Source organism: Pteropus alecto, unplaced genomic scaffold (assembly GCF_000325575.1).
Source record: "Pteropus alecto unplaced genomic scaffold, ASM32557v1 scaffold155, whole genome shotgun sequence".
NCBI classification, from domain to species: Eukaryota; Metazoa; Chordata; class Mammalia; order Chiroptera; family Pteropodidae; genus Pteropus; species Pteropus alecto.
Genome location: NW_006438113.1, coordinates 12,055,495 through 12,079,659, shown reverse-complemented (window position 1 = coordinate 12,079,659; position 24,165 = coordinate 12,055,495). Strand labels below are relative to the sequence as shown.

Sequence of the window (24,165 nt, the reverse complement as noted above, 5' to 3'; positions counted from 1 at the left end):
ATGTGACTAGGCTGCAAAAATGAGACTGAAAATCTCAGAAAGAGGTGGGGAGGAGGGAGAAGAAACTTCTCATATCTGTAACCTCAAACCACAAAGCTGAATGAATGGCCAATCTTCAACAGCATAATGTTGGAGATCTCTGCCTGCTTGGCCTCCCAAATGAGGCTTGTTCTCTTTCTTCAATCTTAGACAAAATAGTGGTTACTCTCTTCAAAGATCTTTCGTTTAAGGAAATCTACTTCTTGTGCTAGGCAGCCTCAGTGAACTATTTGCTGTCCAACATGACTTCAATAAGGAGAAATGCAGTTTTAAGTCCAAAATGAAAATTCAAAATCCATAAGTCTCATGAAATTTATAGCCATTCCTGGTATAATTCAGTTAAACTAACCCTTAGAACATAAATCTGGTTTAAGTGAAAATAAGTAACAAAGTAGAATAAACATGAATAGTAAATGCATGCTACTTTAAAGTTTTCCCAGTGTTTTTCTTCCATAATCTGTTTTATCAGCTTCTACTTCTCAATTACCCCCTGATTACAGTTAAAAGTAACAGTAATAACACTATTTTGTACTTAATAATAATGCTCACCCACCTACTGCCCTACCAGGGATGGTATGAGAATGAATGGAAGATAGTCTGACAAGCAGTTTGAGCTCTTTGAGAAGACACTCCCAGAAAGAACTCTTGCTGTGGTTAAATAACACCTTTCATCTAAGGATCTAAAAGTATCTAAGAAAGCCCAGCTCATTAACCCTTCAAAAAATTACTGTGATGTAAACCAGAGCTAAGCATTATTATCCTCATTTAAAAGATAAAAAACAGAGACAGGCTAGGACCACTAACACTGTGATATAAATTTAAAAGTTCTTGGAACGGGGCCCAGAACACAGTCCAGAAGAAGGCTATGTCCACAAGGCCTCATGATTTGAATAATAAATCTTCACCAAAGAATGTCAAGTAGGAATGAAGTTCCATTCCTTGTCTCTATATATATATGCAATTGAACAGTGAAGAAAGTGTGCACTTGGTTTTATGGACAAGAGTGAGAAACAAATGATTTGAAAAAATATAATCACATCCCTTGAAAGATCCTACTTGAAAAACAACAAAACAAATAATGGTATATTCCAGAAACAGTCTTCATGAAATTGGCCTCTAGGTACAGGATTAGTAAGACTTTAGGTCTTATTAAACAGAAAGACTAAACTAAACTAGACTAAAAATATAACAGAGTTGAAAAACATCACAACTCTTCATATGTCATGTTACTAATCTCACTTAGAATTAGGATCACTAATAAGGGCTTTTTCCCCCACAAATAAGTTTTGTTTCAAAGTTTTATTTTTCTACGGCCATGCCATCCTGAACAAGCCCCATCTCGTCTGATCTCAGAAACTAAGCAAGGTCAGGCCTGGTTAGTACTTGGATGAGAGACCACCTAGGAAGATCAGGTGCTGTAAGCATAAAAATACAAAATAAGGGATTGTAAGCTGACAAAAAGTTTTATTTGTTAAAATTCCCCAAACCTGAAAAAAGGATTCTGAATTTTTGCAAGGTACCGTGTAATTCAAATTTTTCAAGCCTTTCCATACCTTGCATTTTTCTTCTGCCTATGTGTAACTTCTGAAGAGAGAAAACATGGGAGATATGAAGAAACAAGAGGAAAAATGGAGATCCAATACATCCAAGGGTTAAAAAAAAAAACAACAAAACCCTTCCATCTACATCCAAAATATTCACCTAGGCTGCACTCTTATAAATTCTTCCTAAATATCATCACAAAAGAATACAATTGACCTTATTCACATTAAGCCAAGCCATGCTCCTCTACACACACACAACTTTACCTGGAAACCAAAGACAGAAACTTCTTTTCTATTCAAGTGAGAGGTAAAACTGCTTCTTAGGGCAAACCAGACTTAAATGCTTTCCTATCATGACCACATAGCCACTCTTTCTTCCAATTTCTCCATCTCTGAACAGGACAATGCTTTAAAAGGATGTTCTGCAGTTACAGTAAGATAAATTATAAGATGGAATTTTGAGTTCTGATTATTATCGTCACTCACCAACTATAACTATCAATGCAACATTACAGGAACCAAAAAGCAGAATTTCCTTAAAAGAAAAAAGAAAAGACTTAATAGGAACTCTAACAGCTTATAGTCTCTGCAGTCATGATCTGGTTTCATAGGGCTATAATGTTCTTAAAGACTGGAATAGGAACGTCTACTTCAGAATAAAAGACAATGTGCTTGGCAGGTACTTACTATCCTAGAGTCATCTCCAAATATAGCCCTAACTCTGCCCAAGATGACATTTTGAATCTGAAACCTCAAACTGCAGTGATCGGTGGTTACAGAGCCAATAATAATAGCTAATAATAGCCAATAAGAAAAAAAGAGAATACACTGTACTTCCAGAAAGCCTGGGACACCTCAGATCTAAGAAGCAAGGTTAAGGGCTGACTGCGGTACTAGTTCTTAACATCATCAGTTGCCTCCATAAGGAAAACAGCAAGAAGGCTGTAAATCAGTGGAATACCTGTGACTTTTCAACCCATTGGCATGTCACTCTTACTTTGCACATCTCTATTCAAAGAGTACCAAAAAGCTTGCATGCCACTAAAGCACAGGTCCCATCTCCACTTACTGAAATTAATGGCACATGAACGTTATCAGGCTCCTTGGGCAGAATGGGACACAAACTTCCCTCATTCATTCTGCTCTCCCAAACCACCTGCCTGTCTTGGCTACAGTGAGCATGAGGAATGTTAACGGCCTAACTGAAGGAGGCGCCAGGCAGAAGCCAGACAAACAGAGCCAGGGAATGAAGGCTTTGAAAATTCCTTCAAATAATCACTCAGAGTTGCACTTTTGGATGTTTGGCCTGAGCCTCACTGCTGATGTAAGGATTATCAAGTTTAAGACTCTGCTGGTAAGGCCAAATGACCTATTAGAGAGTGAATTAAAACTGCTATTCACAAACAGGATGCCAGGCAGTTCTGCTGAGCACCTTAATACTCAAAATGCCAAGGGACTTCCCCTCCCTGTAGAGCCTTTCAATGTTAAAAAGTAGCAAGAAAAAATGTGGGATGGAGGTAGGAAGGAGGAGAGAAGAGGCTGTGCTGACACAGCCGAAGGACCTAGACCTAATTTCGGAACACACCAGCACGCTCTGCCCATTTCCACAGCAGCATGTAAAATTAGCATCAGAAACGGGCCACTGGAAATTCAGTTTGGTGCAAAATTTCTTCCAGGAAAAGTTTTGCCTCAAGGTAGAGATATTACTGCTTTACCAGGACAAAACTTCCCCTGGTGGCTGCTGGGCAGCTGAGACTCTTCAATACCCTAAGCTTGTGACCACCAGTCCTAAAGGTCAGTGCCCTTTTGGAACTAATCCAGGTAGTGTTTCTGCAGATCAATCCTTTTCCTTAGAAGAATGCCTCTTAATGTTTATTCAAATATGTTGCCACTTTTATTTTTGGTTTGGTCATCTTCCCTCAGGTATTTTTCATAATTGTTCCTCAAACAACTACGACAGAAGATAAGTGTTTGATCTTTGTATTATATATTAGAAAGGAAGTCAGCAGAAAGAAATCCCCGACAGGGAGCACTGGGGACAGCAGCAGAGATGATTTCTTCTTGGCCTAGGGGGATCTAGGCAAGTGGCTTTAGGAGGCCAGGCATAAAGGGGCTGGCTGACTATTGTGCCAAGCAACAAATTCAGAAAAAGAACAAAGTGAGAGAGGAGAAAACAAGGTCATCAGGCTCAGCCCATCTCTATTCCAACTTCAACAGGAGAACAGAATCCAAACATTAAAGAGCAAATCAGATTCCCCTCAGCAATGTCAAGCAACTGCAATAGCATATACACATATAAATAACAGTCGTCGAAATAATAGCTGAGTTTGTTTGTAATGGTTCCTTGGAAGATGGGAGAGGCTGATACATGTTATCTTGAATTTTCAACTAAGTCATCTTAGTAAAGCAAGAAATGAAATACTTCATCCTCCATCGGGACCATTGGAAACCTGCCTTCAGTAGCACCACTGGAGCATTATATATTATAACACACACTTACTTGTTTATAATTCAGTTCAGATGGCCTCCTTCTCCTCTGCAAAGGCATGGGCTAAAGTCAAATAAGCAAAAGGCCTTGGCAGAGGAACAGGGTTATCATCTCTGCACACACCTCAAGTGCTGTGAGACCTCTACAATTTAAGAAGCTAGTATAAATGTTTTAACCAACAACTGAGAAAGTAAACTGAATTGGAGTTCTCGTTGACATATCTTATTTTTTCACTTTTCAATTTGTAATAATGCTGACACCTGAGCATTAATTCTAAAATTGTTTCGTCACTGGGATATGGGAAAGCGGACATCATTTCTTAAGAAGTCATCACAGTGGCATAGTGGGCTTCACTCTTGTTTCTTTTATTTCTTTCCATCAATGTTCTCTAACATTTGGAACAACACCTAGAGATTATCGGCACCATGTCACCCAATCTAACATGGTTTTATTGGGTCTGGTCTTTAAACAGTCTGCTTCAGAGACAACAGTGTCCTGTCACCATCTTTGGGTACAGATTTATATTCTGCCACTGGTTTGTTTACACTATAGCTAAAAACACACAATGGAGTATATACATACAACAGAATATTATTCAGCCTTTAAAAGGAACAAAATCCTGATTCTTGCTACAACATGAACTCTGAAAACATGTAACTGAAATAACTGAGAAACAAAAGGACAAATATTGTATGATTCCACTTATATGTGGTACCTAGAGTAGTCGAATTCATAAAGACGGAAAGTAGAATGGTGGTTGCCAAAGGCTGAGCAGAGGGGAGAATAAAGAGTTATTGTTAAATGGGTACAGAGTTTCAATTTGTGATAATAAAAAAGTTTCTGAAGATGGCTAGTGGTGACGGTTGCATGACAATGTGATCAATGTACTTAATGTCAATGAAATCTACGTTTAAAAATGATTAAAATGGTAAATCTTACATATATTTTATCAGAAAAAAACCCACAACCGACCCAAAGTGAACCATAACCCTACTCACTTTGTGAATTACACTTAAATTGATATGACTGCACCCCTGAAAGTGAATACCTAAAAGAGATAAATATTTCCCACAGTAAGAACAGACACCCTGTTCAAAGGAGTTCATAAGAATGGGATCAGAGGGACCAAAGACAATTGAATATTTATTCCCTCTCTCCCAAATACACCAAGTATCTAGCTTGGTGTTTTATATTTAGTAGGTAGTCAATAAAATATTTATTTTTCATAGTGATAAAAACCAGAAATAATTCTTTTATATATGTCAATACTTTATTTTGGTATAAAGAAAGGAAGCTGAAAAATATATCATTATTTAAAATCTTGGTTCCCCTCCTCCTGAGAACCAGAAATAATTTTAAGTAATTTTAATTTCTTAATTTTTTTCTACTCTCATTACCTTTGCCAAACCATGGCCTATTTCTTGTCATTGTGTAGGTTAGACCCTTCCAACCCATCCTTAACCTGCCTACGCCAAAAAACACAAGGAAGTATTCCAGGACCACAGCAAAGATGAATAACCAATAAACATAAATTCAAAAGATAAGAAAGGGAAAAAAAATATATATTGTATGAACAAACAGCAAGAGAACAGGAAAGGTGCATCTTTTAGAACAGATGTTGGCTTTGTCAAAAATCAGCCAACTGCTCATTTTCCAGTTTCATTTTTTTTCCCCCAGTTTCATTTTAATGATGGTTCCACCTCACTGCAGTTATAGCTTTGGTGGCCCTCATTAGTGTGTTAACACTTCACTTTCCAGGCAAAGTGAAACATAAATTCTGAGAAAAAGTTTTGGTAAAACAGTACTTGAATTTGAATCTTCCTTCCACCCCCACTCCAATCCAACAGTCTAAAATAAGAACATGCAAAATCAAACTAAGGCATTTCAAACTGAACTTTTCCTTATGTATCTGATGTAGTTAAGAAATTGCCCAATCACCTGTCAGAAGTCTTTCAGACCTTTTAACATATAGTATGGTGTTTCTATTACTAGCAATATATGAAAAGCCCCTAATAATGTCCTAATAATAATTTTCATGAGTTTTTTAATTATCGAGAATAGAGGCAGAGCCATATTTTATCACAAATATAGCAAAATAACACCAGCCATATTTTGGCAAGATGTTTTCTTACCACAGTTTCCTTCTTAAACCCCATATTTTTTTCTGATATTCATGCTAATTACAAAATTAGCACAATACACTTACAAGTTCAGAAATAATTTTTCATTCAATAATTTTTATTAATACATTCTATAATAAGGCATAAATGAAACTCCAAAAGAAATCATTGTTCATGTTTCAAGTTAATTAGTGTACACAGAGAAGCACAAAATTAGTTTTGGAGGTATTTTAAAATGAAAGAAAGTTAAACATAAATTCAAGCTCATTATTATCCATATCAGCTGAGATTGCTATGTAGAGTAATAAAATTATAAACAAATTTAATTGAAAAATCAACTTCATTTATTAATGCAAGATTATGAATATGAGGTATAAGTATAGTGAATTTGGAGCTTTCTTTTTCTTGACTTTAGTAAACTCATTTTTTAAAAAAACTTGCTAAAAAATATTTAAGTAAATAGAAATTCAATAAGATTGACTGTGGGTCACTAAATATTTATGACATCAATAGTATATTTTAAGAATCTATTAAATATGAGCATCATATTTAATCATAAAGCAGGAAATTGTGTTGGTGAAATAAAAGAAAATTAAACTAAACTCTAACCTTTAAGGCAGAGTCAGGATACTTTTCCATAAAGGGCCAGGTAGCCATATGATCTCTTGTCACAACTGCTTAACTCTGGCACTACAGCGCAAAAGCTGTCAGTGTACAAACAAAGATAGCTGTGTTTCAATAAAATGTTACTTATGGACCCTGATATTTGAATTTCATATAATTTTTACATGTCATGAAATATTACTCATCTTTTAATTTTTTTTCAACCTTTAAAAAATATAAAAACCATTCACAGTTTGAAGGCCCTACACAAAACAAGCAGCAGGTCATATTTGGCCCCCAGACGGTATTTTGATGGTCCCTGGTCTTAGAACTTACAATCTCAAGTAGTGGGCAAAAAATATCCCCTTTGGCAAACAGAAAATCTCTCTTCTCCTCTTCCAAAATCTGACTTCTGTGGACAACAGTTTTAATCAGCCAGAAGGGTTTTCTCAGTGCTTGCCCATGTAAGACACATTAATAAGCACTGAGGTCTCTGCAAAATCAATGTAAGGAGAGGAAAAGAGCTGAGAGGTAGAAGAGTATCACTGACTGAGATGGTCCTTATTAGCATTATGGAGAGGTCATATCTGTCTTAGACATTGAAGAATGAGTAGCATTTAGACAAAACAAGAGTGGAGTAAAAGAAAAACACAGATAAGGACAAAACCTTTGAGAGTAGCCATATAAGGCAGTGAATTTTCAAAAAGTAGATACAGAGGCAGAAAAAATCCAGGAGAGCCAACTGCTGCCACTGAAGCCAAGAGAAGATAGCACATGAAGAAAAGGGCTTAATACTCTCAATGTGAATACTGGGAAAAAGTAAAAGTAGGCCAATGCACTGAACAAATAGGAACTTACCAGTGTTCTTTTTACTATGCTGTTGCAGGACAATGATAGAGGTGAGAGATAGGTTTCAGGGAATTTAACAGGGAATGGTTTGAAAGGGATGATGGTAGGAGTAATAGCTTTACAGAGAAACGGACTCTCATTTCTCATAACAAAACAAAAAACACTCTAATGAAAGATGCATCTAACTTCTTAATGGCTTGCTCTAATATGAAACATTCTAATCAGAAAGTTGTTCCTCATATTAATTTTTTTTTTTACCCTTTGAAATCAAATGACCAAATTTTTGTGGTAATCAGCAGTTAATAACTTGCAACTATCCTAAACATTGGAAGAAAATAGAGCCAAGACTTCAACAGATTTCTATGGAAAGTGATTTTAAAAAAAAATACACACACCCCTCTTAAGGTCTGGCTTTCCTTCTTTCTAATATTTTAAAAAATAATTCTGACAAAGTTTCAGACTTACAGAAAAATTACAAGAATAGTAAAAAAATTCCTGCCTAGATTTTATCCTTTTTTTAATAACCTACTTTAAGAAAAGCATTCTTTAGCCAAATTTGTTTTCTGTTCTTTGTAACATGCATACTGCCAACAAGTAGTTTAGTTAATGTTGTTCGTGATTCACTCACAAGCTGTAAGAAAGAAAAGTACAATATAAGCTCGCTTAACAGGACTCCTGTTTAGAATTCATTTGGCTTCTTTAATCTGTAGAACGATGTCTTTCATCAGCTCTGTGCCATTCTCTCTCTTTTCTCTTTCTGAGACTCCAACTGAATGTATGTTAGATCCTCTCACTCTATCCTATATGTCTCTCATGTCATTTTTATTCCCTCTGTGCATGCCACATTCTAGGTAATTTCTTTTGAAATAACTTCCAGCTAACTATTTCCCTCTTGAGCTATGCCTAATTTGCTGCTAACCCCAACCATGGAGCTCTTAATTTCAGTTATTGTATTTTATAGTTCCAGCATTTCTATTTTTCTTCAAAACTGCTATATCACTTTTCTTTTGTAATAATTCCCAATTACCTGATAAAAACTTTAAACTTGGCTTTTATTTCTTTGAACATGGTAAGCATACCTGTTTTCAGCCTAACTCTGATAAGTCTCATGTCTTTATAAGTTTTGGCTGCTTCTTTGCTTAGGGGGAATGGTTTCCACATATACCTAGTTATCTCTGACTGTGTAGCCATTTGAGGGGGAATATTTCTAGGCACAGAGTGATGAAACTTTCTTCCAAAGAGAATTTTTCTTTGCTTCTGCTCAGTACCTGGGAACACTACCAGTCCAGAGCTCCTTTCACGCAAGTTCAAGAGCTTAAGGTCTATTTTCTACTTTTAGATCCCTAATAGTTAATTTTTGCAATGCATAAGGATCCTCTTTGTCACATTTTCCCCTCATATTTCCTATCTCTTCGCCTTTGCCAGAGATTTCCTTAACTTTATCTTCCTAATTGAATATATGTGTTAATGTCTATATGTAATTTCCATGGGCTCTCCCATTCTCTATTTTACCTTTTCAACATCTTATTTTTATTTTCCAAGTGAAATTCTTCTAAAAGTTGTACTTCTGCTCTTCCAACAAGATGCATACTTCACATGGTTGTCAAGAACAGTATGACTGCTTTCATGCTATAGATAAAAGCTATTACAAAGTATTATTATGTCCAAGGGAACTGAATTTAATAAGTATCAACCGTATATAAACATAAATAGCTTAGAGAGGAAGTGATATTTGCTTAGTGATTTTACTTAAATAAGATTACAATTTCAAGTTATAGAAATATCAGGTAGTAAAAATGACACCATAGCTATAATGGTAATAAGAGATAGTAACTTATTTTACATTCCATTTGCTGTTATTTATCCTGATATAATAGTGTAGTAAAATATTTAATAAGACTCTCAAGGAAAGACTGTTTGAAAAAGTCAGGTTTTGAAAAAAAAGTCTAAAGAAGAACCATGTGACTAAGAAGTTATTTTCAGGAACAGTATATACTATGGCTGAATATTGAATTGGATAGTAAAAAACATAATTTTTCTTCATTAGAAATAAGATACTTCCTTTGAAGTCATTAATCTTTGCTTAAAAATTACTATATAGTTCTCAATCTCATCTCTGTTCCCTTAGAAAAAAATTAAAATGAAATCTATCTTTTCAATAGTCTTCCAATATTTTGAAACAAAGCAATCATTCAAATCAAGCCTCTTCGCTAAGACTGTTTAAGAACTTAATTGTGCCTTTGTTACCTTAGGACAAACAAAGAGTTGGCTAGGGAGAGAAATGGGAGGCATGTAACACTTTTTGACCTTCGTAGTAGTTACATTGTTCACTGTGTGATTACTTGTTAAACAATCCACTCTTCTACATATACGTTTCACCAAAAAAGAATAAATAGTATGTATTTTTAAATAGCTTCCTTTATAGAAACTTCTCTAAGTAAAGCAAGCTAAATAAAGATCTAATTTAAATTTATTCATTCTAACTGTCCTTTTAAATACTTTAAGGGGAAGAGACAGAATAAAAGAAAAAATGAATGAAATACTTGTGTTACTCTCATTTACATCTTTCAAAAAAGTCTCAATGTGGCTAGACAGATTTAAAACATATTTTCGGGTAAAGCAATGAAATTAATATAGTTAGTTGAATACTGCAAATTCCTTTTTCTAAATTTAAAGATTCTTATATATAAAATGGAAAAGGCACCAATTCATCTCCTTTTTACTTGGCTTATATTTCCCAGGACTTTTAAGTGTCTAAAAAAATGTCACTTCCATAGTTCCCTTTGATTTTGGACAAATAGTACTTTCTATTCCTTCCCGAATATATTACTGTACCTTTATTTGTACCAAATCACCTCCTCTGGTGGGTACAACATAGAGCTCTACTGTCTCCTCTTCACTCTGCAGTTAGAAGCTTTGCTTTTGAACAGTTAGTACTGTACCCCTGTTCAATCTGCTGAAAGCGCACTCTTGGAATACTGACTCTATTGCTTAAGGCCATTTCATAAGTCCCCCAAAGAGTGCCATTAAGATTACTTCTCTTTCCAGAAGCTGGCAGTTAATGACCATTCTACTTCTAGCTCACAAGGGAGTAGTTATTTCCTGGCAGTATGCCTTTAGGTCAGCATAATTTCTGCAACTACAAGTATAACACTGCTTATGGATAAATAAATAGCATCTTGGTTCATATCTTAGATTAGAAATGGAAACACTCTGAGGGGACACTATCTTATTAATTTGGCCTAGGTCTTTTTCACTCATATGTCCTTTTTCAGAGTTATCTGTCAGTCTTCTATAAAAAAACCACTATAACTAAATATGTTCGTTCCTTTTCTGGCCTGAACACAAGAAAATGATTCTTTAGTTTTCAGTTCTTCTATCAAAGTCCTTCTTAGGTTAAGAGAAGTCTTATTTTAACTAGGAATAACCAGATAATGGTCTATTACAACTGTAACAACTCTCAAAACAGCTGTACAAAAATAATTTTTTTTTTTTAAATGTGGCTTCCACCTCCAAAAGTCATTAGAGCTTTTTCTTATTAAGGCACCCAGAACACATAATTTTACACCAAGCCAAAAGGACTAATTCTCTTCATGGAGGAGAAAAGCAATTGGCCGTTACTCATTAAATTCTTACAACAATGAGCAATGACTTGCTTCTCATTTTGTTTCTCTTTGAATAGGAGATGAAGTAGATTCTTTTCCAAGGCTGCTTCCCATCACCAGCATTCTTGACCTGTGACCTATGTAGCTGTTAATATGCTGCACACATATCCTTAACAACCTTAACAACCAATGCAGTTAACCTTTGTGTTTACTCCAAGTCAGTTCCTATCTTGTTAGTGAAACTGAATTTTTTCACTTTCTAAACATAAAAATTTTATCTAGAACAACAACTATATATAATCCATTGGTTTTCTGAATCTTTTTTTTCTCCAAGAGTTTGAGGAGCCATGGGTTCTCATATTCTATTTAAGAAAGATATGTCTATTTATGGTAATTCCAAAAGGCAGGCTGGTATAACTACTTCACAAAAATAGTTATTACCTCTTATGTGTTTGGGGGGGTAATTTGGGGGTCATACGTCACCTTTATTCTCAAAGAAAAGTTAATTTCTTTGACTGAAATAGATGAAAGATTATATTTTCTGGAGCTAATAATTATAAAGTAAAATATTGTAAACTATACTAAAAGGTACTTTGTTATAAATATCTGTATTCAAAGATACTTCTCTATACTCATAACTTGCCCCATCATTTTGTATTGTAAGTGTCTATTAACCATCTGCACCCCTCAAAGACAAGAAGCTCCTAGAAGGTAGGTATGTATTATAATCATTGTTTTATCTGCAAGGCACATGGTCTGGCAGATGGTATACAATAAGTATTTCTGTTGGTTTTAGTATTAAAATCAGCTCAAAAGTCTAATACTTAATTAGCCACAGTTTTAGACTAACTGGCACATCCACTGCCCCCACATTCAGTAAATAAGTTTTAATAAAACATTATTGCAGTTCAAATAGATATGCCCGATTTCGAATATCTAATGACCTCTACCTAAACACTGAGTATCATTATGGGAGGCAGAAATAATTTTAATTTGTGAGTTTTGAATTTCTGTTCTGATCAGTCTCTACTAGCAGTGACCTTTGGCAAGTCACTTTAAACACATTGGATCTTGGGTCCTTAGAGGTCAAAGTATAGAACTGGATTAAAGAAACGGTCTCCAAGCACCCCAGCTGAGCCCAGCTCTAAAACTCTAGGCATAACCAGTAAGGGTACTGTTGGTATAGCAAGCCTTTGTTAACACTAGAGGGAGCCACATTCATGTCATCGCTGGGGTGGTCAGGAAAATTTCAAGGCAAAGCACCTTAAAATAGAAAACTAACTTTACAGAACAAGAGAAATTAAATAACAAGTGAGAGATCCATATTGTTCATACAGATACCCCACAGGCTCTCTGCTGTCATCTCCCTCTTACAGATATCAAAGCACTTCACACTTGACTTGCATCAACCCATCTTCTGGGCTTTAATTCTAATTCCCAAAGAACCAAATTGATTTGAGTCATTCCTTCAGATTTCTTTCCCCATTCTATTTTCTTCCTTAATCAAATTAACAACAACAAAAAAAGCAAAGTAATTAATGATACTGTTGGAAAAGCCCCAAGGAAATGAGATAGAGGAGAAAGATTCCTATCACACTGAAGCTGTGGCCTGGGAAAATCAGCAAAGTTAACTGCAACTGAATTCATTAGCAGCCTGTCACTCAAACCCAAAGCTACTATAACTACTTAGAAAATAGGAAAACTATTCAAAAACAAGAAAGATATAAGGGAAAGAAGGAATCAACATAACTCTCAATGTGAGAGCTGGAACATCTGCCTAAGTGAACGCTGTCACTGCCCTGTGTGAATGTTGTGGGCTCTGCGGGAAGAAGCTTGCAGCTGCTGAGTGATCTCATTAAGTAGAGGCAACAGGGTCACATCACCCATTTGGCAAGAAAACTGTCAAGTGACAAGGAACTGGAGGATGTGGTAGGGAAGGAAAAAGAAAAGCATTTCTAAAACTAAAGCTTATTCTGAAATTATATGGATATTCTCTCATCCAGCTCCAAAAAAAAACACCCATGGCTGTGCAAATGTATGACCTAAACCATTACATAATAAGTGAAATGAAGACTCAAAAACCTCTCCACTGGTATCAACTTATGTTTCTCTTTGCCCAGAAACACGATGGCATGTTAACCTGATAGAGAGGGCATACACTGTGGATGTTAAAGAATGTAGTCTGTACGAGAAAGATAAATGCAATCCTGATTTTACTTAAATTTCATAGATTAATTTAACACTGAGAAAGCAAAGCCTCAACAGTCAGAACTGGACTACCTACTTTTTAGGACATGGACTGTTCCTGAGTAAAAATAGATTACAAAGCAACTTTGGGGAGTCACTTTATGGGAGAAAAAAAAAACTACTAGAACGAGACAAACAATTCTTTTTTTACTTAAAAAAATGCAAACTCAGACCTCCAAAGGTAAAATACAGAATAAAACTCACCAGTTTAAAATCAACTTATTCCTATGGACCCAAGTAGTTGGATACTTGTTTCTTAAATCATCAATTTCAAATACTCTAGAAATACCATAGCCATAAGAGTCAAAAAGATGTCTTTTCTTTTAGGACATTAGAAAAAAAATTCTAAACAGTCCTTTTAGTTAATGAGCCTCACGGGAAGCATGAGAAAAATATACTGTTGAAAGAACGACTTATTTTCCTTGCTTATTTAGGACACATGCCAATGGATTTCCAAATTCACTGTTTCATACTGACCTTTAAAATGTTTCTGCCATCAAATGATTCTCTTTCCTTGAAGATATATTTGCCATCCGCTGTGTAGAGATTGTACCTGCCTTCAGCTGTAAATATGCAAAGGTAATGTTAAAAGAGAAGCTTGGATTATTTCTGTTTTCTCTTAGATTTCTATAGGTACGTTTCTATGTACTACCCAAAGGGGCATAATATGGAGGAGAACACATCAGGCTATGAGTCAAGAGACCCAGTTTCTACTCTCAGCTCTGTCATCAACTCATTCAATATACATTTATTCATTCAACATTGTCCAAGTACTCACTGTACGTTAACTATATGACAAGGCAAATTATATCTCCTCTATGGACCTCAGTCCCTCAAAGTTAGAGGTTAAGATTAGGTGATCTCTAAAGGTTCCTTGCAGGTTAAAAACACAAGATTCTATAAAAGCTGCATATATTTTTAAATATGTAAAAAAAAATGAAAGTTCACACATTAACTAGTCACAAATGCTGGCTACTATGCTTTGGGTTGATTTAAGGACTCCCTCAACTGAGAAAGACCCCTTTAGTTGCACACAGAGGTATCTTTACAGACACTACACACAGAAATGCAGCAAATCTATGACCTTAGCCTCATCAAAGCTGTGCTCTAAATCCCTGAGTTAATTTAGCTTGCTTATCTCAAAAAATGTCCTTAAAGTATAAAGAGAAAAGGATATCAAAGGAAAGGGATAACAGGAAAGAAAACGTGGAACACCATATCCTATGTCCCTTTCAAGTAAAAATTCAGCACAGAGGGGAACCCAAGGCAGAGAAAATTTAAAGCATCTTCAATAATTATTTAACACTCAGAGTATTTTCTGAAATATCAACTTTTTCCTGCCCACAACAGACTCTCAAAAATATTATTTCTACTTTTGAGTATGGTCTTTTACTGTATATAGTAATGGAGAATACCAAGTCAAAACTGGCCTACTATATTCAGAGTGCTAACTCCACGGACATAATATACCTTAGTTAGCCCACTAGAATTATACATGGGTAACTATGGAACCATTTCTCTAATGAGAAGGAATCTCTTAATCAAAGATTCCAATTCTGATGACATTTCACAACTTAAAAATAGGTCTTCTGTTTTGAAGAGATGCGAAATTTTAAAGTAAATCATACTAAATAAATATCAATAAAAAAAAGCAGTAATCATTATGTGACATTAATGACAGATTCAAGAACTATAAGTAGCTTTAGCCATTAGGGAAATGCAAATCAAAACCACAAAGAGATACTACTACACACCCACATGATGGCAATAATCAAAAAGACAGATAAGTGTTGGCAAATACGTAGAGAAATTTAAACCCTCATTAACTGTTGATGGAAATGTAAAATGGTGGTTACTTTGGAAAACAGCCTGGCAGTTCCTCAAAAAGTTAAACATAGAGTTATCATATGACCCAGCAATTTCACTCCTAATTATATACCCAAAAGAAATGAAAACATATGCCCACACCAAAACTTGTACATAATAATTGTTCACATCAGCATTATTTATAACAGCCAAAAAGTGGAAACAACACAAATGTTCATCAATTGATGAATGGATATATAAAATGTGGTAAATATCCATAAATATCCACCAGCTCCATATTATTTGGCAATAAAAAGCAATAAAAAGCAATGAAGTATGACACATGCAAATATTAAGAGGCTAGTCACAGAAGATCACATATTACATAATCTTATTTATGTGATATATCCAGAAAAAAATAAATTATAGACCAGAAAGTAAATTGGTGGTGCTCAGGACTAGAGGGTTAGGGGAAAACAGAGTCACTGTGAATGGGTACAGAGTTTCTTTTGGGGGTGATGAAAATGTTCTAAAATTGACTGTGGTAATGGTTGCACAACTCTGAATATACTAAAAATCACTGGATTATATATCTTAAGTGGGCGAATTATGTAGTATGTGAATTATATGTCAATGTTGTTATATTTTAAATATCTGTAAGTAGGGAAGGATAACTGTGAACACAGAACATTTTCTTATACGAAGCTCTAGTGCTAACTTAATATAAATCTAGATGCACACAATTTAAAAGATACTGATGCATACAAATTCAACTCTTTTATGTCAAGAAGTTAGTTAATAATAGGCATGGTGTAAGTTAAGGGCTCTGAACTAAGATTTAAGGGTCAGGACAGATGCAGAATGTACTACTGGTAATATTAAATGTCTAATAAAATAGTGTCTATACCCACACTGTCTAAAACAGTAGCCACTAGCCATACATGATTATTTAAATTTAAATTAATTTAAATTAAAATTAAAAGTTCACTTTCTCAGTCTCACTAGCTATCTTCAGGTGCTCAATAACCACATGTGGATAGTGGCTACCATACTGGACATCACAGATATAGAATCTTTCTATTATCAGAGAAAGTTCTATTCGGTGCTGAATACAATATATTTTTTGAAACAATGAATTTAGAGTATACTCTAGAGTTCTGAAACTTTGTCTTTATATAACGATGTTAAAATGTACCTCCTCAGGGGATCTGTGTTTTCCAAAATTAAAACTGACTGTCCAGAAGAAGATAAATTCCATAAATCCCTTTAAATGTTACCAATGGACAAGCTACAATGTAAAGTACAAATATTAAATATTCCAGAGAATGTTTTTTCTGGAATTTCAAACATGCTTCTGTAACACTACTGTCCAAATGAAAGAAATGTATTCCATCAAAACAATAACAAGTACAAAGCTTTGGATTCTATTAGCTACCCAATTAAGAGTCTACAGGCTTTGACTGAGCCATTTGAATCTTTTCTGATCTCAGTGCTCTCTAAAGTAAAATACTGATTTATTCAGAAAAGTCTTAAATAAAATACAATCTAGCACCACAGAACATTAACACTAGAACTAAAAATTGGATAGCTACCTATCTCTTAGTCCTACAGTGGATCAACCAAATGGGGTTAATACTAAATGACTTCCAGTTGGGATCTTTGATCTCAGATTCCTTGAGGGAAAAAAAATATTACTCTCAACCTTGGTGCTATCAACATTTCAGGCTGAACATTCTTTGTTATGCGGGCTGTCCTGTGTGTCACATAGAGGACTTTGACCCACTAGATGCCTGCAGAAATCCACTCCCAGCCCCCTACTGTGCCAACAAAAAAATGTCTCCAAATAATCCCAAATGTCCTCTGGGAGGAAAAACTGTTCCTTGTTGAGAAACCACTGGTCTAATGTTTATTTTTACTAGCTAATCTTCCTTTCTTCTTTTCAAAATAAGCCACCAAGTACTGCATGGGGCATACTTATAATAAAATAATTATTCACCGATTACCTAAACTTTACCTTGATGTCTTTTGCTAAATATGGCAACCCTATGTGTAACAGAAATAAAAGATTTGGAATGCCATGGTACCATGCTAGATATGTCCCTACACACTTCCACTGTGCTCATCAAAACAAGCTAACACCTAAAAAAGAAGATATATCAGAAATTGTTTGACAGCCCATTCTATTCAAACCCCAGAGATTTCACACACCCTTACTGATCACAAATGGTGCTGTAACATCCGAAAAGATATTTGCACACCAATGTCATAGCAGCATTATTCACAGTGATCTGGACATGGAGCAACCAAAGTGTCTTACGATAATTTGATAAAGAAGCTGTGGTACATATATACAATGGAATATTACTCAGCCAGAAGAAGAGATGAAATACTGCCAATATGGATGGACCTCGAGACAATCATGCTAAGCAAAATAAACCAGACAGAAAAAACTGAAAATCACATGATATCACTTATATGTGGGATATAAACCTAAAAGCAACAAATGAACAAGACAAACAAACAGAGACTCATGGACATGGACAATAGACTAGTGGTTACCAGGGGGTGGGGGGAGGGGGAAGGAAAGAGGTAGACGGAGTAAAGAGGGTCAAATATATGGTGACAGAAAAAAAATCTAACTATGGGAGGTGAACACACAATGTAAATATGTATATGCCTTACTGTTAAAGTGTACAGCTGAAACTTATTGGATATCATTAACTAATATCACCATTAAAAAAATAATAATTAATTTCTTTAAAAAAACTGTACTACAGTTCTATGGAGGACTTACCATTGGGGTCTTTCCTGAATAGAGTATTCATGACTGTAGCATGTAGTTTCACACTATTCCATTCTTTCACTATTAGTCCAGATGCCTGAAAACGTTCCAGCACTCGATCAACTAATTCCTGCAGCCTAGAGAAATTGATGAAAGAAGTACAGAAATCTTAGTAAACTCCTGAATCCCCGATTACTAATTCAACAACGTTTATGGAGCATCTACTCTGGGCCAATCACAGTACAAGAAGGCCCTGTGTAAGAAGAGGAAGAATAAAAAGTTGCAGTCCCCAACATCGTAATGCTCACAACCTTGTGAAGAAAGCAAACACAGAAACAAAAAACTGCAAAAACATGATGGTGAATGTTCAGGGAGTGATTAACTATACATAGGACCAGGTTTTCACAGGAGGTTTAAACATGGTCTTGAAGAAACATGGAAGTTTATCATTTTGGGAATAGAACTCAAGAAGCCAGGCTCAACACAGTTGTCTAAAGTGGAATGCTTTATTGGTTCATCCAGTTGGTTCATCCAATCGCAAACCAAAAGCTACTATGGTTGATGTGTTTCTGCCAGGATCAAATGAGGAATGGTATGACTCTAATAAGACATTTGCTCACTGGGAAGGGGCATGCACTATGAAGATCCCAGTAGCACTGGACACTATACCAGTATTTAAACGAGGTGGAAATGTAGTACCAATAAAAACAACTACATATAAGAAAATCCACAGGCTGCATAACATTCTGCATATGGATTCCAGGTAATTCTAAGCACTGTAAGTTCTACAGTGGATGAGCTCTATCTCAATGATAGCCACTGATTCTAATACTTCCACCAGAATCAATTCCTGCACAGGATGTTTTTGTTCTGTTCAAGTGTTTTGCATAACAACTTGAAGAATTCTCTTTAACATTTCTTGCACGGTCAGTCTAGTGGTGATGAACTTCTTCAGGTTTTGCCTGAAAAACCCTTTATCTCTCCATCAATTCTGAAGAATAACTTTGCCAGCTGTACTGAAAAAAAGGGGTCATTATCCCAGCAAGTATGTGGTGGAGCAGATCTTGGTCCTAGGCCTCGGGAGGCAGCCATCTTGTGACCACCCACTCATCTGAGGGTAAAATTCAGCCTGTAGCTTTTAGATATTGTGCCAAAACATCCATCCTGAGCCTGGAGAAACTCTCACTGAACGTTAGCACTGATGAGGAGGTCCACATCAAATGATGGAGTAGTGTACCTGGTGACAAGCTCAGGGAGGAGCCTGTACCTTTCAACCTTTCCACTGGCTTTTTTTGAGATTTGTGCTGCATGCTAACTGACTTCTCTGGCTCAAAATAATCTTTTATTAGTCACTAATGTACTAATGAACAATAGAGTTCACATTTTTTAGATTTTACATTTTTAGATGTACTAGTGATATTTGTGTCAAACATTACCTCTTTTCTTGGATACAAGTAGCTCTGAGATATTTATAGAGCTCATGAATCTTCCACTGCTTCTTGAGCCATGGCCCTGTGGTAAGCAGTGAGCAGCTCCTCCTTGAGATGGGTTTGTTTTATGTGAGATGTAGGCCAAGTTCACCTTGTGGCAGCCTGCCTCCAGCAATTGTTCTGTCTGCAGCAGATGAGTTGCTCGAGACCTATCTCCAAGTGGACAACAGTCTCTAGTACCTCTATCTCCCAGTTATCTTTCACCCACTTAGACATGGACAAAACAATCCTTTGCTATATGTACTACATACACTGCAGCAAGAGAGAGTTATTCTCCCCTCGAGATCAACTGAGGAGCACAAACAATTCTTTCACCTTTATGGTTTTCAGGCTCCAAAGCTCCAAATTAATCTTAAAATTCTAATGTATCTTACTTGTTTTTATGAAATACTGCCTACTAACCAAAAAATATTTATAACATGAGTAATCCATAATTAATAATAAAACAAACACCCATGTCCCCTCCACCAAACTTCAGGAATAGAACACAAGATTGGGACAGGAGTGAAGCAAGTGAGGCACTCACTTTGAACACAAAATTTAAGGGGCTGCGCCAAAACACAGCAACCAAGATAAATAATGTTTTAATGCAATATTTTTAAAAATCAAAATTAACTTTGAAAAAAATCTACAACGAACAGAATATCTGAATTTGGAATGACGATGGGATCGGTATTACTGAGTTTTCCTTTTGCCTCAGGCTCCAGTACAGTTTGGCATAGGCTAGAACATTACAACATACCAGTTCCTCAGGATGTTCCCTGTTCTACAGACCCCAGTGACTTCCTTTTGCTTGCCTCAACATCTATTAGAGCAGCTTCATAATACCAGCATTCCTCAACATGCACATTTTCTCACCAGGCTTCCTCCACTTAACAACTTGACAGCTGCCACCTCTGTGCCTCCTGTTCCCTGGTACACAGTAGCTACCCCCTCCCTCCACCTATGCAAATCATACCATCCTTCTGGACCCAACCCAAACCCCACTTTTCCATGAAGCCTAACTACCCTAACACCCCTACTCGCCCATATCTGTGAGCAATGATTTTATCCTTCTCTGAAATGCTGCCCTGTTTATAAGGTGTGCTCTTCTTAGCATTCTTAGAGATGGTCCCTTGATATTTCAAATTTGTCTATCTTGTTCCCCTACTAGATTGCATGCTCCTTAAAAGCATGTTATATTTGTCTTATATCTGCCAGAGTACCATTATACTTAGCTTTCAGTAGCTATTGGCTATGATTGGTTAACTGATGAACCTGACTGATTAAAAAAGTAAGACCTGAATGTTAAACAAAACAAAACAAAACAAAACAAAACAAAACAAAACAAAACAAAACAAAATAAATAAAATAAAATAAAATAAAGTAAAATAAAATAAACATGGTCTTGAAAGACCATTAAAGATTCCCAAATAAAATCAGGAAAGGAAGAACTTGACTTCAAGCAGAAGAACAGCATGTGCAACGATGCCACAGCATGCGAGATCACAACTTATTTGGAAAACTGCCAATTATTTAATACAGCTATAACAGAGAGTGAGAGAAAAGGGACCGTGGATATGAGCTGGATATATGTAGTAGTCAGACCATGAGAAGCCACAGAAATTTTTTTAAAGGAAATGATATGGTCAGATGTCCATTTCTGAAAGCTGACTCTGTGGCAGAGAAGAAAATGCTTTAGAAGGGGTAGAGATCAGTGATATAGAAGTCAGCTAGGTGGTACTATAACAGTACACATAACAACAAACAATGTGTCAAGGTACTATTCTAAGCACTTTATACAGGTGAAATCATTTGATCCTCACAATAAATTACCATCTCTATTTTACCAATGAGGAAACTGAGGCACAAGGAAGTTATGAAACTTGACCAAAGTTGCATAACTAACAAGTGGAACATCCAAAATTAGAACAATTTCAGTCTGGTTTCAGAGTACATGCTTTAAGGACGGCGCGATAAAGGAGAGAAGGATGAAGATCGAAACATGGCAGGGACAACCCAAAACAAGAGAATAGATTCTAAAGGACAAGAAGAGCGAGCAGTACTCTCAGATATGGCAGTGCTAAGGCAAAGAAAGCAGTTGAGAGTGACTCCCCAGAGTCTATCTTAAAGGACCAGGTGGGTCTCTGGCCAAGGTGGGACTTGCGGAGAAGCAACTGCTATTGTTGTGTTATTCTGTGGGGAGGGTTTATACTGTATATGCTTTTGAACATGTGGCACAGGATACCAAGTAGGATATGTTCAGGAGAGAAATAGAAATACAAGTCTGAAGCTCAAGAGAAAAATCTGAGCAAAAGATACAGATTTGGAAGTCATTAGCGCACAAACAGTAGTTAAAAGCATAGTACAGATACAGTCATGGGGGAAGGAGGATTCAGAGCAAGCCAAGAAGAAAAAGGACGAGCCCTATGGGATATTCATATGTAAGGAGCAGAGAAGGAACCAGCAAAGACAATCAATAAGGATGAGGAATAAGAAAAGTAAGACTTCGGAAAGGCTGAAAGGAGAATTACAAGAGGAAAACAAGGAATAATCAGTATAGAACAATGCTACAGAAAATTAAAGTAATAAAAGGAACAAAAAATGCCTGCTTATTTATCACAATTAGAACATTTCGCTGGCACACTGGAGATGAAAACCTTGTTACAGAGGACCAAGGGAGAAACCAGAAGGGGAATGGGGTTAGTGAACATAAACTCTTTCAAGAAACTTAAAAGAAATGTGACAACTAATGCCTTGATAATTAAAAGGTACAGAGTTGAGGGAAGGTTAATTGTGTTTGTTTTCAATGAGAAGAAAGAGTTGAAAATGCTTACTGACAACAACAAATTATCCAACAGATAAGGAAGATGAAACTTTAGGCAATAGAAAGAACTAACAGAACAAGATCTCAAAAGAGAGAAGGGCCAATGTGCTCATAGGTGATGGGAATATGGAGGTGAATAAAACAAGTCCCAGCCCTTAGACAGCTTACATTCTAGTGGTAGGAGACAGCTGCACAGTAAACATACACATATACTACATCAGGTGGTGCTAAGTGCTCTGAAGAAAATAAAATGGAAAAGAGAGAAAAAAATGCAATTGGGAGTAGGTGTACTATTCTAGATATGGTGATCAGGGAAGACCTCCCTGATAAAGTGACATTTGAACAGATATCTGAGGGAACAGCATTTCAGAGAAAGGGAACAGTAAGTACAGACATCTGAGGCAGCATATGAGCAGTATGATTAAGAATAGTAAGCCAATATATGTGGTGAAATCAGGGAGGGAGGTGATGAGGTTGGAGAGGTAGAGAAGACTAGGTCACATGGGGCTTGCATAGAGCTCATATACCCTCGTAAGGACTTTGGCTTATACTCTGAGTGGGATGGGGAGCTTTTGGAGGGTTTTCAACAGAAGAATAACATGATCTGACTGACATTTTAAAAGAAAACCTCTGACTGCCGTGTAGAGGACAGACTGGTAGAGGAAAGAATTGAAGCAGGAAGGCAGTTAGGAAGCTGTCACAGGTGGCTAGGGTGGTAGCAGGGGTGGCAGCAGTACAGGGGGTGAGAAGGGGTAGCTTTTCTGATATATTAGAATCAAGAGTTAAAGATAATTTTAAAAGAATCTTTGTCTTAAACAACTGAAAGACTGAACATCAAAGAACATAACACATCCAAAGATTCATGAGAAATTCTGTAGAGAGGAAAGGGCAGCAATTAAATGTAAAGGCAGGCTAAAGCCATGTTGTGATGGCTCCTGTGGGCCAGGCAGCGTTGAAATCTTATTTGGTAGGCATAGGAAATCAATGAGGGTTTGTAAGAAGCAAGCTACACGGGGGAAAACTAAAAGCAAGGAAACCAGTTAAGAGAGATATTGTGCTTCCTTACATAGCTATCTTAATTTTTTTCTGATTACAAATATATGTTTATTATAGAAAAAATGTAAAATTCAGAAAAGCACTAAAAGGAAAGCATAATCTCACCATCTACACATAAACGCTTAACTTTTGTAATATAATTTTTAAGACTTTTCTACAGATATATATCAATTTATTAAAAAAAATAAACATTTTTCTATAACTTGCTTACTTCACTTAAACTTGCTTGAATATTTATCCATGCATGAAATAGTTTTCTAAAATATCATTTATATACCTTTTAGAGGAGTTTAAACCAGCAATGAGACATGGTTAACCAATAAAATATTGGTAAGGATGGAGAAAGAGGGCTGATTTAACAAAACAACTTTGTTCCTACATTCCTAAGGGGAAAATAAAGTATATTCAGACTGCACATAAGTCTGATCATCACTAACTGATTTAATTAACTGTGCATGTGGATCTCCAAACAAAGACCTACAGCATACTGGATCTAAAATTTCTGATTGGACGTGGTTCCATAGTGTAACAGTGAGTACATCTGTTTTACATGCAGAAGGTCCTGGGTTCATGCCCCAGTGGAGCCACGGTCCATGGTCTACAGCCATGCTACCCTGAACAAGCCTGATGTCTGATCTCGGAAGCTAAGCAGGGTCAGGCCTGGTTAGTACTTGGATGGGAGACCACCTAGGAAGACCAAGTGCTGTAGGCATAAATAATAATAAATAAA

The 24,165-nt window shown here is 36.1% G+C and overlaps 1 protein-coding gene and 1 pseudogene across 4 annotated transcripts in view; one reads left to right on the top strand and one right to left on the bottom strand.

Moving 5' to 3' along the window:
- ASCC1 (activating signal cointegrator 1 complex subunit 1) overlaps positions 1–24,165 on the bottom strand; it is an 81,894-nt gene that overhangs the window by 6,528 nt on the left and 51,201 nt on the right. For all 4 annotated transcript variants that reach the window (XM_015592244.2, XM_015592245.2, XM_025049313.1 and 1 more), the window contains 2 exons: positions 18,096–18,220; positions 13,973–14,058 (listed from right to left, as the gene is read on the bottom strand). In XM_015592244.2, the coding sequence (XP_015447730.1) occupies positions 13,973–14,058; positions 18,096–18,220 (211 nt within the window). The remainder of the gene's footprint in view (positions 1–13,972; positions 14,059–18,095; positions 18,221–24,165) is intronic.
- LOC112482725 lies at positions 24,032–24,147 on the top strand (annotated as a pseudogene).